General features: G+C 40.6%; 1 protein-coding gene across 3 annotated transcripts in view; it reads left to right on the top strand.

The window, feature by feature from the left end:
• zranb3 (zinc finger, RAN-binding domain containing 3) overlaps positions 1–18,290 on the top strand; it is an 84,140-nt gene that overhangs the window by 15,402 nt on the left and 50,448 nt on the right. For all 3 annotated transcript variants that reach the window (XM_067398562.1, XM_067398561.1, XM_067398563.1), the window contains exons 3-6: positions 10,081–10,099; positions 10,180–10,358; positions 12,934–13,165; positions 16,641–16,726. In XM_067398562.1, the coding sequence (XP_067254663.1) occupies positions 10,081–10,099; positions 10,180–10,358; positions 12,934–13,165; positions 16,641–16,726 (516 nt within the window). The remainder of the gene's footprint in view (positions 1–10,080; positions 10,100–10,179; positions 10,359–12,933; positions 13,166–16,640; positions 16,727–18,290) is intronic.

The raw sequence follows: 18,290 nt of genomic DNA, 5'->3' as shown, positions 1-18,290 counted from the left end.
GACTCTGTGCTTGTCTTCCCTGATTCGTCTGATGATCTGCGAGATCAGAGCAATCGGGGGAAAAGCGTAAAGGAGGGTGCTGGGCCAGACGTGAGCCAGCGCATCGTCCTCCTTTGAGAAATAAATTGGGCAGTGAGAGTTGTCTTCTGAGGCGAAGAGGTCTACCTCTGTCTTCCCGAAGGACTCCCAGATTGTGAGAACCATCTGGGGGTGGAGCATCCACTCGTCTGAGGGGACATTGCTCCGAAACAGCATATCTGCTCCCAAGTTTGCTCTCCTGGGTATGCGAGTCACTCTGAGTGACTGAAACCTCGCTAATGCCCATTCCAGAAGACACTTCGCCAGAGCGTATAAGCGGCTGGACGAAAGACCGCCCCTGTGATTTATGTATGACACCACTGTCATGCTGTCTGACTGGACTTAAGATGTGTCATCCCGTCAGGTGTGCGTAAACGCGTGAAGGGCTCGAATCACTGCCAACATCTCGAGGCAGTTGATGTGCAGATGGCTTTCTTCGTGAGACCACGAGCCTTCTGGACACCGCCTGTAGGGGTACACCTTGACTGAACCATACAGGGTTCATCCAGGGTTTCAGAGCTGTCAAACAGGCCTGATTGACCCCGAGACGCAGGCGGCCGTGCCGCCAGGCATGAGGAGGGACCCAGAACTTTGACCAGTATTGCAGAGGCCGCATCCGAAGAAGGCCGAGCTGCAGAACCGGGAAGGCGGAAGCCATCAGCCCTAGCATCCTCTGGAAGTACTTCAGAGGAAGATAGGCTCTGTTCCTGACCAATGCCACAAGCTGCTGAATGGCCAGAGCGTGCTCTGACGATACTACAGCCGTCATACGGGCTGAGTCAAAGACTGCACCCAGGAACATTACACGTTGGCTGGGGAGCAGTGAGCTCTTGGCAAAGTTGACCCTGAGACCCAGGCACTCCATGTGGCTGAGTAGCACGGATCTGTGATGCTCCAGCTCGGCTCGTGACTGGGCTAGGATGAGCCAGTCGTCGAGATAATTGAGAACCCGGATTCCCAACTGTCTCAGTGGGGAAAGCGCTGCGTTCATGCACTTGATAAAAGTGCGAGGAGCTAGGAACAGCCCGAATGGAAGGACCGTATATCAAGAATCACCTGTGATGGAGGGCTATCTGGATGTGAAAGTATGCATCTTTCAGGTCCAGCAAGCAGAACCAGTCCCCGGGGCAAACCTGCATGAGGATCTGCTTCAGCATTAACATCTTGAACTTCCGTCGCATGAGGGAAAGGTTCAGGAGTCTGAGGTCTAAGATGGGTCTGAGACCGCCATCACTCTAGGGAATGAGGAAGTAATGGCTGTAATCGCTCTTTGAGGGAGAGACCATTTCTATAGGCCCCTTCTCTAACAGAGACATCACTTCGGCTTGTAGGACGTGAGCGTCATCCGTGTTTACTGAAGTGGGAAGCACCCCGCCAAAACGCGGGGGTCTGCGAGCAAACTGGAGCGAGTAGCCTGAGATATTATCCCCAAAACCCACTTGATACTCCGCGTGACAAGGAGTTGAATGGGGCCATGTGGCAGGCCGCTGGGATGGGGCCTGCACACCGGCTAGTTTTTAGAAATGCTGACACATCCTCATGAACGTGGTTTGCAGGGTGAAACCGGCAAACGACACGCTGAGAAACTCAGCAAACAGATATATGCTCCTTACAATATACATCATGTGTCCCACCTGAGTTAAGGGAGAGCATCAAGATATATTCAGCCGAGCGGTGTCAGAAGTGAGACCGCTCTTCCTCAATGAACATGGCTTGCAGGGCAGAGCCAGCAAGTCACATGAACAGAGGTCCAGCATAATGAGCATGTTTGGTCCACCAAGCACAAATTAGCATTGACCTCGCTTTCAGGGAGCGCATACATCATGAACGTGGTTTGCGGGGTGAACCAGGCAAACAACACGCTGAGAAACTCACCAAACCGATATATGCTTCTCGGAAAAAAGTATACATCATGTGTCCCACCTGAGTCAAGGGAGTGCATCAAGATATATTCAGCCGAGCGGTGTCGGAAGTGAGACCGCTCTTCCTCAATGAACATGGCTTGCAGGGCAGAGCCAGCAAGTCACATGAACAGAGGTCCAGCATAATGAGCATGTTAGTTCCACCAAGCATAAATGAGCATTGAGCTCGCTTTCAGTGAGCGCATACATCCTCATGAACGTGGCTTGCAGGGGCAGGGCCGGCAAACAACACGCAGAGAGACTGGAATAAATATGCTACATCGACTGATATACTGAATACATAAACAACATAGGTCTCACCTGAGATGGGTGAGAGTGTCGTTATATTTCTCAAAGAACGCGGTTTGCAGGGCAGAACCGGCAAGCAACGCGCTGAGAAATTCAGCAAACTCGGCAGAAATATACTATCAACTGAAATATATAACATATGTCTCGCCCGAGACAAGGGGAGAGCGACATGTTCTATTTCTCAATGAATGCGGCTTGTGGGGCGGAACCGGCAAGCAACGCATAGAGAAACTCAGCGCAAACAGCAAAATCAGCTCCATTAATAGAGTATAAAAACATGTTTCTCGCCCAAGTCGGGGGAGAAACGTCACGTCATATTTCTCAATTGACGCGGCTTGCGGGGTGGAACCGGCGAGCAACGCGCATAGAGATAAGGAAAAATACACTCACACAAATAGAAAATGTTTCATGAGTCTCGCCTAAGTCAGGGAAGAGCATCATATCAAATTCAGCTGAGAGATTCAGATAATTTCTGTAAAAATCTGCTATATAAACTGAATGTATATAACATGGGTGTCACCGAAGAGGGGGGAGAGCGACGGGTTATATTTCTCAATAAACGCGGCTCGCGGGCAGAACCGGCGAACAACGCGTAGAGAAGACTCAGTGCAAACAGCAGAAATATACTCCATTAAATTAAGCATATAAACATGTCTCTCACTCAAGCTAGGGAAGAAAGTCATGTCATATTTCTGAACTAATGCGGCTCGCAGGGGAGGGACCGGCGAACGACGCGCATTGAGATAAGAAATACACTCACCCAGATAGAAAATGTATCATGAGTCTTGCCTTAGGGGAGAGCATCATGTCAAATTCAGCTGAGAGTGAGAGCTCGCTCTCGTGCTCCCGAGTGAGAGCACGCATCCCCAACGTACGTGGTTTGCGGGGGAGGACCCGGCAAATGACGCGTTCGGAGAGACGGCGTTTGAAGCAAACGCCAGCGAGAAAGTAGAAAAATAAGCTCTGTACTCACCTGACGGAAGACGGCAGGGGATGAGCTGAAAGCTCTCAGATGCTGAAGGCGGCACAAGGGCGGCGCGGTGAACAGCTGCTAGAGAGCGAAGATGCATGTGCCACAGCTGTGGCGTGGCATTGAGGCAACGCCGCCGCTGTGAAAATGGCGATTGTAGCTCTTTAGAGCGGCGAGAGCCGCTGGGAAAGCTCTTTTAGAAAGCGGCGTTAAGCCGCGGGAAACGCTCTTTAAACGGCGCCGGATGGCGGCAGGAGACGCGCTGAGAGATGGCCGGAAGTGGGCGGCTCGAGAGCGGCGCTCGAGGCGGCAGTCTGCGAGGGCACCGGCGCTGTCTTCGTTCGGCGATCTCAGCTCAGTCCGCTGCGAGTGCCTCTTCGACAGCGGCGAGAACTTCTCCCAGGCGAGCTTCTTCCAGGCGACGAAGGCTTCAGCTGGAGATCAGCGAAGAGCGATATGAAGTCGTCACTGAAGGAGAGAGAACTGAAATCCTATGGCGAAGCGCCTGCTTATATAGCTACCCCGCCCATTTCGGCGGGAATATTCGCGGGCTTTGTCGCCATAGGCCGCGCAGCTATGCCGCGCCATCATTGGTTCAACAACTTGTCTATGAGTGAACCAATGACGATGCAGTTACATTGCGTTATTGAAAAAGGCTTCAGTAACAGGGAAAAAGGAGACCTTTTCCCATACGCAGTACGAGTGAAGTATCGAAAGGGAACCAGGAAATACTGTATAATCAAGCAGCGCTTAATATGTATTATTATGGCAAAATAATGATTTATTTAGTTTTAAATGAAACTATTGTAATCCTGATAGTATCCCCCTTTTTTCAAAATGTAACTGTAATCTAATTACTACGTTTTTTTACATAACTATAATGGATTACAGTTACTGGATTTTTGTATCCTGATTATGTAACGCCATTACATTTATTCCTTTACTCCCCAACCTTGACTGTAGTAACATTAAGGTGTTCATAAAAGTAAAAACAAAGCATTCCCACAATAGTAGAGTCATCTTGACTGGATATACCGGTAAAGCATGTATTATTGCTGTTTATTTTACGATTTTTCCCCCACAGAATAGACTAGCCAGTTAGCATAATGTTAATTTTGTTCTCTGTGCATCACAAGAGATAGAAACCCACGTTTATCAATGCCGTGCTAACGCAACACCCTCACACTACATTAAAGACGCTAGTAAAGCTGTAATGCAGCAGCGTATGGACTATGACTAAATGTTAATTCATCATATTGGATGATGAAATGCTACGCGAGGGCGGATTAGCATATGCCGTGCTGACACAATTATTGCAGTTTAATGAGCCCTGAACTCTGAACAACCAATCAAAGTGCTACACCATGAGCCACCATGTGGCACACAGGAGCTAAGCTATATCTGTCTCTGTATCGAGCAGCGTGGCCGAGACGGTCGATAGACATTGATCTGAGATGGAAGGCTGCAAAGAAGGGATACTGTACGGCCGCTTATAATTGCATCAGAGGTGCAAATGAAGGCATGGAGGAAGATTAAGAGATTATTCAATATTACACTTGTAATGAAAGTGAAATAACAAAGCAAATTAGTGCAAATTAAGTTGTCTTCACTAGTTCATGTCAGGGGTGTGTGGACCGTAGGTTTAAAATGCATTGAGAAGGTCAAGGATTAAGGTTAAGGATGTGCAGAACTATATATACATATTTTGATATTTGACTAGTTGTTGGATTTGTGACTTTTAGTCTATGTTGGTTGGCTTTGATGTAACAAATGTATTTTCACTATTGTGAATTAGGAAACTTCACAAGCTGAAGCAGTAACATTTAAAAACATACTAGAATTAAGTTCACGGTGTTGTTGACAGGCAAATCAGACGGGGCCCTCCTTCAAGACACAGCGGTGCGTCGGTTGCAAGCGTCGTTATTTAAAGAACAGTGATTAATGTGTGAAACGACACACGCACACACACCTGAGAGCCACTCGAGGCATGTGAGAGCACATTACACCACGCTTGCAAGTGCTCCAACAATTTGAAAGCAAAAAAAACAAAAAAACACCGGCAGGACAGAGGCTGTTAATCATCCTTTCACAGTAAGGGAGGAGAAAACAAGATGAAGAGGGCATCATAGCTGTCTCTCTCTCTCTGTCTATCTCTCACCTCTTTATCTTTATTTGCTCCTCAGTTGCTCCCAGACATTTCAAGTGGTCACTTTATTCTTCTATTGATACTGAAAAAAAATCATACGGTTAAATTAGCTTATTTTTATGCCTTATTGCCTTTATAAAAAGTATTTGGGCCATTTCATAATACAGTGACATTAATACTATGGTATTTTATATATAGTGCTGTTTTAGTGGGGTTTGAACCTGGAAATAAACCAAAACATTTAGCGTTTTCACTGTTTAAAAACAAAAAGATGTTATAGAGATTCTGGACTATTAGTTCAAAAAAAAAAAACATACTAATGCTATATATATTGTACTTTGTTTATTTTATATATATATATATATATAATATATAATATATAAAATGTGTTTATTCATTTATTTAAAAAAAAATAATTAACACCATACTTGTTCAGTTCATTTATATTTATTAATTTATTCAAAAATAAAAGGAATTGCCACAAAATATACATGTTGCTTCCATAATATCACAACAATTCCAGTACTTTCAACATTATGGACTATAATGTCCCAAAAAAAAAACTACTAATACTTTGTACATTTTTCATACAAATGAATAAATTAAGATGGATTTGTTTCTAAAATTGTTACAATACATTTTGCTGCATTAGCCTCCAGTGTAATGTACTATTGTTTGGAAAATACACTATTTGTACACTGTATGCAAATATCGAATCAGCATTAGCTAAATGCGCTACTTGTCAAGGGAGCGCGTTTATAACCACTGTCCCGTATGCCGTTGCCATCCAAGGCGTTGCTGGAATCCGCATTAATAATAAACCAAAAAGAGCAAATAAACAAAAAAGCCAAAAAAAGATGCAAAGCTCTTTCATTTTGTGGCCCTGCATGTATCTGCTTCATTTGTTCCCAGTAAATCCTTGAACATCGCCTGACGCATGAGCAATTAAATTTTTTCCCCTGAAAGAATCCGCAGAAGATCAGTGTCTCTCGGCATTACTTAAAAAAAGAAAGAAAGAAAGTGAGATGAAAAAGAGGAAACATCTCCCCTCTAATGAGTAGATCCACTGTTTGAACAATGGATACGGGCGACTCGTGGAGCACTGTGACATTTCAGTAACGAAAATGAAAAAAAGTCTTGATGCTTTGCTTTCTTACTGGTATCACCAGGATATAGACAAATGTTGTAGGCTGTTTTACTATATTTATTTGCATCCGTCTTCAGGTGGCATTCGAGGAAATTTGAGATCTTAGTAGATTTATCATACACTAAACACTAGGAAAAAGATGAAATGTATACAAGATGTTCATAAAACACTTTTATGTGTTATTTTCTTTTGAACAAGTGTACTATGTAGAGATATTATAATGATCAGAAAGCTGTCTCAAAAAATGTCTCAGATCATTCATTAAAACTAAACTGCAAAAATTATTTACTCAAAAATGTCAATAATGCAGATATTGGCAACCAAGAAATTAAAACGTCTTGGTTACAAAGCTAACCCTCGTTCCCTGAAGGAGGGAACGGAGATGTACGTCAGATAGACCGACGAATAGGAATCTCGCTAGAGAGGCCAATCTGCTTCGAGTGTAACTAAAATGAGCCAATGCACATTGGCATGCAATCATATGCAGCAGCTGCTCGCCTCGCAGCGCGGGAATTTAATAAGCAGCAGGTGCTTTGCATCTTCAGGTTTTCACTGAGGAGCCGAACAGGATAGGCAGCAGCATCAGTGGGGTACAGCGACTGTGGCGACGGGACATATGTCTCCGTTGCCTCCTTCAGGGAACAAGGGTTACCTTTGTAACCGAGACGTTCCCATTCATTCGGTCACGTTCAACGTACGTCGGACAGACCGACGAATAGGAATCCCTACCAAAGCACCACAGAAGCTGCCCCCTTCCAGCGCTCTGTTGCAAGCCACCTGAACCCCCTTGCCTGAGGACGGTGGGAGAGGGCTAACAGAGAGTGTCGATCACTGCTGTTCCCCAAAACCCACTCAGTGAGACTATTGGATAACATTGGGAAAGTGTACCCTTTCACTGGAAAGGAATGCTGCGGAGCCACATCCTTCCCAGAAGGAGTTATGTGGAGAAGTACATATGGACTAACCCCTTAGAGCTGTACTACATATGGAAGAACTGGGGTGACTCCAACCCGATGAGAGGTGGGTTCTCCCAGAGGAAAAGACACAGGCTTTGCTTAGAAGCAACCGTGGAACTAAACATGTGGGATCCCCGTAGGGTCACACATATGGTACCCAGCCTAAATCCGGTTCTCAAGGATACATAGGCCTGGCTCCAGACGATCCGCCACGTCGGCTGCCGAAGGGAGATCAGAGGACCCAACAGGGTCTGCCTTGTAGGGACTCTCTGGAGTAAAAAGCGCATGTAAGCGCAGCAAGCCGACACTAAGCTGGGGCCTCTCCGTGTGTCTGACCTGAGGTGAGAACACGCAAGGAGACCGGCTCGACACGAAGGCTATAGAATCTAGCAAATGTGTTAGGTGTCACCCAGCCCGCAGCTCTACAAATGTCTGTTAGCGAGGCACCACGAGCCAGCGCCCAGGAGGATGCAACACCTCTCGTGGAGTGAGCATGCAGCCTGAGTGGGCAGGGCGATGGCGTTCACTATCCAGTGGGCCATCCTCTGCTTGGAGATGGCTTTTTCCTTTCTGCTGGCCCCCGTAACAGACGAAGAGCTGGTCTGAGGTCCTGAGGCTTTGAGTCCTTTCAATGTACAGTCGCAAAGTGCGAACTGGAAACTTCTCGTAGACGGTGCACATGCCGAATTGAAGGTGTTAAGTACCTCGGGGGGTAAGTCACCTAGAACCTCCGCCAGACATGGAGTTTCCAGAGGTCTGGACGCGGGTGCCAAAGGGTGCCCCATCTCTGAGAAAGAAGGTCCTTCCTCAGAGGAACGCACCAGCGAGGGGCTGTCGGGAGGGGCTGTCGCGAGGAGCGAGAGTTCTTGGAACCAGGTCCGGTTGGGCTAACAGGGCAACTGCTCCTCATCCTCCCTGACTTTGCACAAGGTCTGTGCAAGTAGGCTCACTGGGGGAAACGCATATTTGCGGGGGCCAGCTGTGTGCCAGTGCATCTGTACCAAATGTTCCCTCGGACAGGGAGTAAAAAAACGGGCAGCGAGAGGTTTCTGGTAAAGCAAACAGGTCTACCTGAGCCTCTCCGAACTCCCTCCAAATCAGCTGGACCACCTGGGGGTGGAGTTGCCACTCTCCCGGCAGCGCAGCTCGTGAGAGCTTGTCGCCAACACCAGGAACATGAATGGCGTGAAGTGACCTCAGATGCTTCTGACTCCAAAGGAGGAGATGGCAGGCGAGATACTCAAATATACTCAAATATTTTTAAGTATAATGATGAGGAAAGATAACGTCTACTGGTTGATTTTGAAAATGGAACTAGGCAGGTTAACCTCTTTTGTGAATTGTCCAGATGCACAGAGTTATCGGTCAATTACGAAATTCTCAAAATGGTCAAATATCTGCTAACTTGTAAAGTACAGTAACAAAAACGGCTTGTTTAATTTTAAAAAGCCCCATTCACACTGCCAGTGACAAAGTCACTTGGTCTTGTTCATTGTCAGTGGAGAGCTGGCGACTTCCGGCGACACGAGCGACAGTGACCGTTGGCGTCAGAATGTAGGTGTGTCAAGCGACAACAAAATTTCAGCAAATTTTACGAGCAACAACCAATAGGAGTAAAGACTTTCAGTGGAGCTCACGTCACTGTCTTGAGTGCAGGTAAGACAGGACAGAGTTATGGAGCGATTTCACTGTTTTATATGATTTGACTGTAACCACATATGTGGATATAATAAAATGATGCATGGAAAGAAACTGTCAGCAGTCTTACTGAGTTTGATTCATACATTGAGAGTTTGTGTTGTTAATTAGCCTATATGATGCAGTGAGTTTTAGCACTGCTGCAGTCCATATTACAGTTTCTCCTGCATTATGTTGATTGTTAGGGACAAGAAATGTATTATTTGTCAAATTCAAGTGATGTTTTAGTAATTTTTGGTACTGTCACATTGTGAACGGGGCTTAAGGTTTATCAAGCAGTGTAAAATGGTCACATTCTTCACATTTTTGGTTGACAATTATTAAATTAAAATTGTAAGGCTACAAAAGTGTACAATATGGATCTTTTTAACTTCTTGTTGCGGTCCTTATTGGGAATCAAGTAGCTCATATCTTCCACGACAACATGCTGAGCTCAGGATGTTGGTTAAATTTAATTCAGAGGAGCAGCTTGATTGATTCAAGGCCTATATTAGTTGTTTATTGGGGTCTTAAATAAATGGCCGTTTTAAATAAACCCCTGTTTGCTGCAGTCGGGCTCCACACGGCTCTGCTTTGGGATTGAGTTTTGTCTATGCTGTCTGGCTGCCAGTGCGGAATTGGTCGTTGAGTTCAGGTGTGCGGGAAATTATATTGAGCAATGTGCACTGGCTAGGAATCCCAGCTTTCACAATATTGCCTGGATCAATATGTCCCTCTCCAGACAACGGTTTAGGGAAGAAATTAAAAACGTGATACAGAAGGTAATTATTTAGAGCATGACTTGAAGATGTTCTGGTGTCTGGGTAGGTCATCATCACTGAACTCTGAAACCGTGAGTTCGATATGCCTTATTAGTTTTTATTTCTCTTTTGCAGGTGTATGATTGCAGATGAGGTAAGAGTGATTTGCTTTTACTCTGATCAAATTCGATTTTACCAGAGACTTCTAAGACCACTAACCATTTTCGCCATCAGATGGGTTTGGGAAAGACGATCCAGGCCATTTCTGTGGCGTATATCTTCAAACAGGAATGGCCTCTGCTGATTGTGGTACCTTCATCTCTGAAATACCCTTGGATTGAAGAGCTAGAGAAGTGGATTCCTGAACTCGACCCCAGAGACATCAACTTGGTGGAAAGCAAGACCGATACAATGTACGACAACTTTAAGTTCAATACAGTACATTACTTGGGAAGTGATGTGACAATCACATTTATTTTCTCCATAGACAAATTCATTCTTAGCGTTAACATCTTAAGTGATTTACATTTATACCTTAATATATCATTTTAAAAAATTCAAATAAAATAATTAAATATTGAATATTTTATATATTATTATTATTATTATTATTATTATTATTATTATTATTAATAAAATATATACATTTTTTAAATTGAATGTAAAAGATTATATATATATATATATATATATATATATATATATATATATATATATATATATATATATATATATAAAATATATATATATATATATATATATAAAATATATATATATATATATAAAATATATATATATATATATAAAATATATATATATATATATAAAATATATATATATATATATAAAATATATATATATATATATATAAAATATATATATATATAAAATATATACAGCTATGGAAAAAATTAAGAGACCACTTAACATTGATTTCTGAACTTGGAGTGGTCTCTTAATTTTTTCCATAGCTGTATATTATATATATTATATATTATAATTTTTTTTAATTATTATTTGTATTTATTCATTCATTTATTCAACCATTTGCTAAGTGTGCACCATCTGGGAAAAAAAAAAAACATTGCATGTTATTTTTAGTTTAGAGTCATATTTTTGTCCACAGATTAACATACAATCTAAATATTAGATGTCACGTAAACATCTTAATGTTGTTAAAGTGAAGAAAGTTTAATGCCTTGTAAATTTTAGCTACATTTTGACAAACACCTAATGGGCATCTTGGGTAATCGATCGGTTAAGTTTGTTTTGCAGTCCCTGAAAAAAAAAAAAAAAAAGAAGAGGACATCGGTTCGTAATTCATTGGGATCCAGTGGACCATACTAGAAGACGTCTGCACTGGTGGCCGAGAATTTTTTTGCTCAAAATGAAAGATTGATTCTTTCAGACTGTGTGTGAGTTTAATCATAGTGGCAAAATTGATTCATGAAATTTATGACTGAGTGTGACTTTGCAGAAGCCTCCGGAAAAGTTAGGAAGAAATCTCTTGATTTATTTTTTTTCCCCTCTTTGTGTCACACTTTTATGAGTAGCTTTAGAAAGTTATGAAAACCATTCTTGCAGATTTTCAGCCTGTAGAAATACAAAACAGAAGTAAAATCTCCTGTTCAGTGACTACAAAATTACACCACAATTCAAATTACACCCCAGACATATGAAATCAAATCACCTCCCTGGAGAGATATTAAACAAATCCTAAATTATCTCCCCTTTTACGGCTACGAATCTTCCATGACGAATACTTTAGCTCTATCTTAGGATACAGAGAGAGCTTATGAGAGCTGCCCTTCCACAGAGGATGCTGGGATTGATTGTACAGCCCATGCAGTCAGAGGGTCATGTTGTCTTTTTGCCTGTTATTGATGCTTCTAAAAAGAGGCTCACAAATTGCTCTGTTTACCCTGAGAATTCTGGCCCGGGGTTGAGACGACCTGTAAAGTCGTTACCATGGCAACATCTCCCTCCGAGCTTGATGAAGCCCTGTCAGCATGGTGAATGATATTTTAACTCTAATGGCTCATAGTGCACAAACACCATTTCCTCAGCATACGGCTGGTGTATTTACACAGTCTGTAACTGAAAACAATGAGGCTAAAAATCACAAAATGCTTTTACGACCTTGTGGCTCCAATAAAAACACTAATATTATGAAGTATTATAAATATGTCTAAGTGTACGCAGTTCCTGTTGTGACAGATTTTTAAGTTACGACTTACTAGTGTGTTGTGAGCAAAAATAGGTTTGTTTTAGACAAAATGTAATGCAAAGTTCAGCTAACCATATAATAGTTTATAGTTATTTTTGACATTTGTTCGCCAAAGCTCTTACGTCCAACTCCACGGTATTTTGATGCATTTTTACCGGTTTGTTTTTAGAAGCAAGATACATTTTTGTAAACATCAGCATGGGGATGTTACTTTTTTTTTTTTTTTTGCGTTAAATTTTAGCTTAGCTTGTCGTATATATTATGTATAAAAGTGAATTTCACTACGGAATTTCGCAAAATCTTTTTGAGCGTACACAAATCCTACAATTTTTTTAAATTCAGTAAATAGTAAGTAAAATGATTAAATATTGCTAAGTAAATTACTCTTAGCTGAAAACTTTAGCTTTATTTTGTGATATTGTGTATAAAGGCGAGTAGTTAAGTCTTTACAGACAACAGACAATGTACATTCACAACACAATTTTCGTAATGTGACATTTTCAAAATGGAACTGGGTGGGACTTGATCTAATCAGATTGGATTGTGAAAATTTAACCATGATGTTATTGGTTAATATTATTTTTTCCACATCCGTCACCGTGGTTTTATCGGCAGAAATGTTTTTTTTTAAGAGATGGAGAGCTGCCATTTTGTTTTTTAACATTACATGCATTCATACATAAGAAGACCAATTACATTTATTGAGAAAGTAAATATAAATTTGTTGCAAATCGACAAGTTGTTTTATTTTTGTTTTGCAGGAGTATCAGCACTAGCAAAGTGACAATACTGGGATACGGGCTGCTCACGACAGACGCACGCCCCCTGCTGGAGGCCCTGAACAAGCAACGCTTTGGCGTCGTCCTGGTGGATGAATCCCACTACCTGAAATCTCGCAACGCAGCTCGTAGTAAAATACTAGTGCCAGTCATTCAGAACGCCAAGCGTGCCATCCTTCTAACTGGCACCCCGGCGCTGGGCAGACCAGAGGAGGTATGGTTTCCACCAAATCTGTTTGTCATTTGCTTTGATTTATTAAGCCATTTGGTAATATGCGGCATGGTTTTGTTTGAGCTAAACCAGGAGGAGATCTTGTCATTAGCTGACATATTTCCCATCCTCCAGTCATTAGTCATGTCCCCCAAAATTGCAAGTACGATAATATCATAAACTAAAAGTTTTGATAAGTTCCCCCCTGAATATTATTACTAAGTTATTAAAATCATTTATTTTACAATTGTACTAATACTCACTATAAAATGATCGGATTATTACACGAAGTTCTTGTTCTGTGCGACACATTCGTTTACATTAGGCATAAACATGTATAGTCATTCTCATTTCTTTTGTAAAGTGACAGCTTGGAATTTGTCATGCAGTTACTATCTCACTGTTCTAATGACCCACTCGCAGTGAAATTAAATTAATCAATCAAACAAGGGATCATTTTCAACGTTTATCCTTTTATATGACACAGCCCAGTAATTTGACACCAGTGACATCCCATTTCATGTGGTTTTGTCCACCTTGTTCTGTTTGCTTCGATATTACGCTGGCGTGGGTGTTTATTTAACCCAGTGACCTCTATTGAGGGAGAATATCAATGCCAAGGGGTTGATGTGAGTAAAAATGAGGGAATTTTAAGTGAATTTAGAGCAACGGCTCTGAATGAGAAGGAAGGAAGTGAGAGAGCTCTCTTTCTGAGGTCTCAAAAGCACAACGCTCATCTCTGCTGTTATTACTCTGTCCAGAGGTGTGCCAGCAATATTTGTAGTTTGCACAAACACCCTCATCCTTACACTGTCTCGCTCTGTTCCTGTCTCATTCTCTCTCTCCTTTTTTTTTTGTCCAATCCCCTTCTCTTTTACATTGTCTGTCTCTTTGCTTTCATGTCCCGATCTTTCTTCACAAAAGCTTTAGAACTACAAGAATCAGGAATTCTAATAGATTTTAATCAGGGTGGACAATATATTTAAAGTGTCATGAAACCCCCCTGTTTTAGCACTGCTGGTTCACACTTCAGATTTGAAAAAGACTCAAAAGATGGGCCTGTAAAAATGTGGAAAAGTGGGAGTGTAGAGTGTGGGAAGAGGGGAGACAATCACCAATAAAACCTGCAACACACTCATTATTCAGATGAATAAATAATATTTTAATCGGAGAAAAAAAACAACAGAGTTGGGGGCAACCTGATGTATTTTTAAAAATATAACCCTATTGCAACAAACTCACAAAAATCTTATCATTAGAAACTACTAACAACTATCATGAACAAATCAAATACTTTTGTTTTTGAATGCAGGCCTTTATTCACATATAAACATTGATCAGCGAGCATAAGCAAAAGCTCAACCGAACCTGCTTGACACGCAGGAAGTTTAGACGTGTTGTGTAATACACGAGAATGAACCTCAATGGTTCTCACATGTCAAGTGAACATGCTTGAGGTTCTGTTTACCTTAACTGATGTGTGAGTTGGTGAATGTTTTTATGTGAATGTAAGCCTAAATTCAAACTGTTCATCATATAAATCGATCATGTCTCTTCAGAAAATTTAAAACCGCTCAATTCATATGGATTAGTTTTACGATCTCTTTATGGACTGTTTGAAGCATCAAAGTGTCAGTTGCGTAGCTGTCTATGGAGGGACAGAAATCCTTCAGATTTCATAAAAAATACCTTCATTTGCATTTCGAAGATGAACAAAAGTCTTTCGGTTTGGAATGACTTGAGTGTGAGTAATTAATGACAGAATTTTCATTTTTGGGTTAACTAACCCTTTTAATAATAAACATAATGAGAGTGTTATTGTTTTCATTGATGTGCAACTGGTACATATCTGTTAACATTTAAAAAAATGTGTTTTAGGGTTTTATGACCCTTTAAAATTGAACCAATCAAAAGTGATGGTACAGTTAATACGTCACATTGTTTTGAACTTGGATGCCAATCATTCATCTATTGAAAAAATATTTTTTTTATTATAATTTTAATATATTTTTTTAATATTTTAATATTTTAACAGAAAGCATGACCAATTAATTTTCATAGACTTTGGCCAGGGTCAATGTCATATTTAATTTGAAGCATACAAAAATTATAATTTAACAGTATATCACGTTGTTGCATGCATAGGCGTTGATTGTTAATTAATTTTTTTTAAACTTTTTTTAATTTTTTTTTATTTGCAATTTGTGCAAAACCATTCTTACGGGCAAAGCAGATTTGTGCAAAATGTTCTCAAGACCATTTTTACAGGCAGAATGAATTTCTTAAATCGTTCGCAAAACCATTCTTTCACAAATGAATTTGTACAAAATGTTCGCAAAACCAATTTTTCCCAGTAATGTGAATTTATTAGCAGAGCAAATTATTTGCAAATTGTTCTGGAAACCATTCTGAAGAACATAACAAATTTTTGTGCCAATCGTTCACAAAACCATTATGAAAATTACAAATTCTGTGTGCAAATCATTACGAAGACATTGTTACAAACAATTTTTTTTCTGCAAATCACTCTTAAACTGTTATGTAAAATAAATAACTTGCAAATTATTGCATTTGTAAAACCTTTCTTACGAGTAGAACAAATCACTTTATGAACACATTAGAACATTACGAACAGACTGAATTTCTGTATAAATAGTTACTAAAACCATTTTTTATGAAGTGTTTCATTCAGTTGGCAAAAATGGTTTTCATTCTGCTTATTTTATGAATGAAGCCCACTGAACAAACTGTAATTCCACTCCTAACAGTCTTGGTTTTATTCACGTTATATTATATATTGTGTTTACTCTGACTGTTTTTTGTTTGTTTGTTTGTTTGTTTGTTTGTTTGTTTGTTTGTTTGTTTAAAGTTGTGCTACCAGTCACTGATGGCCAGTTAATTGACCAATACTTTATGCAGGATATACTTAAGGCGTCATTTTGAGGGATGTTGCATTCTGTGTACTTTCTTAGTATACTATGAGAGCTGCTATTTTTCTTCTTGAAAATGTTAACTGGACAAAAACATAAAGACATCTCAAGATGACCCTTGTGTGTATATTATGGGAGTCTCAACCTCTATTGCTTCCCTAATTCCCCTGAAACGTCTTGCTGGACTTCTTATGAAAGACAGTGTTTTCTTAATTCATCAAGATAATCGCTGTTTAGTTTATACTAACTGAGCATAATGTGCACTGTGAGACTTTATCTTAGAGGAAACACATTTGCATTTTATGAACTTAATACCTGATTTAATCAGCAGAGTATTCGTTTGCACCAGCTATAAACAGAAATTTGCTGACCGATTTTCAATAAACTCATGATTGCAAAGGTCCAAGATCAGAACTATGAAAGTGTCCCTCTTTTTAATGCTATTTGTTCCCATTTGGAAGTTGCTACTGTAAAGTTAGTTTTGTATATGACATTGAGGTTGATGTATGACAATGTTTGATGTTTTGACATCCTGCCCTCTCTTTCAGCTCTTCATGCAAATCGAAGCTTTGTATCCACGGAGATTTGGAACCTGGAGCGACTACGCCAAAAAATACTGCAATGCACACTACAAGTAAAAACCTTTATTTTTTTAATGTACAATATAGTATACAAACAACAAATTAATAAAAAAAACATCAATGTCATGCAGTTTAAGTACTATCCAAACACTAAAACACTAAACATTCCTACATTTATTTAAAGGGGACCTATATTGCCCCTTTCACGAGATGTAATATAAGTCTCTGGTATCCCTAGAATGTATCTGAAGTTTCAGCTCAAAATACCCCACAGATCATTTATTATAGCTTGTCAAATTTGCCCCTATTTGGGTGTGAGCAAAAACACACCGTTTTTGTTTGTACCCCTTTAACTGCAAATGAGCTGCTGCTCCCGGCCCCCTTTCCAGAAGAGGGCAGAGCTTTAACAGCTTGTGCTTCGGTTGCTTACCAACAACAAAGCTGGAGAATCTCACACAGCCAAAATGACAATTGTCAGTACAACGGTGTTCAGCCTTTGTACGAAGTTACAACTTTTAGAATGCAACTGGACGTTTCTGAATGGTTGGTGGATAAATTTATGTAGTTGCTGTGGAGTTGATTCAACTCATTGTCTAGTGTGTGCCGTAACGTTAACCTTTTGTGCAAATCCAGCATTGAATTGACCCTCTTTTGTGAAGCAGTCCAGCTTAAAATGACAGCATGGTAACAACACTCTACTACAACAACTCTTCCTCAGCCCAACCTGGCCTCACCCCCTTTGTTACGTGTTCCCAGGGGCAGATTCGTAAAGCTTCGAAGCTTCATGAAGCAGTGTTTTGAAATCACCCATAATATTAAAGTTGAACCACTGTAGTCACATGAACTGTTTTAAATATGTTTTTAGTAGCTTTCTGGACATTGAAAAAGGGAGTGTTATTGCTGGCGATGCAGGCCTTACTGAGTAACCAGATTTTGTCAAAAATATCTTAATTTGTGTTCCGAAGATGAACGAAGGTCTTATGGGTGTAAAACGACATGAGGGTGAGTAATAAATTACTTAATTTTCATTTTTGGGTGAACTAACCCTTTCAGCATTGATGGCGACAAATAGGCAACAACTTTTGCAGCTTGACGGCATGTGTCCCTTGTGCCCCCCTGAGCGTTTTGACATGAGGGAGGGGTTCTAGCAAACCAATCACAGCGCTTGCAGTCCGTGTAGAAGTGATGCGTTGTTACATTTTTGGAGACGTGCACGCCAGGCTACGTAGCTACGGAGTGCACTCGAAGGAGAAGTATAAATCAGCCATCTGACATGTTGACATGTTTTCTTTTAAATGAGCATTTTTTACCAGGCTCCTATGTTTAGGTTCAGTAATTATACTTTAATGGCAATGAAAAGATTATTAGTCAGTTATTGAAATGCCTTTTTTTCATAAATGTCACTTTACTCAATTAATTAAATAAATTTGACTGTCTTTTGCTGCAAAACAAGCTAAGTCCATGTGTGTTTTTTTGCAAAAACCTCTAAGTCCACCTCTTTGGACAACAAGACATAGTAAAACGTCTGTTTTTCAGCAGCAAAAGGAACACTATTGTGTGTACTTGCTACTTGCAAAATCCTGTCATTGCCACTGTAACGATGGACAAAACATGATA

Source organism: Chanodichthys erythropterus, chromosome 10, assembly GCF_024489055.1.
Source record: "Chanodichthys erythropterus isolate Z2021 chromosome 10, ASM2448905v1, whole genome shotgun sequence".
NCBI classification, from domain to species: domain Eukaryota; kingdom Metazoa; phylum Chordata; class Actinopteri; order Cypriniformes; family Xenocyprididae; genus Chanodichthys; species Chanodichthys erythropterus.
Note: the sequence above shows the minus strand (reverse complement) of the source record. Positions and strands in the feature narration are given on the sequence as shown.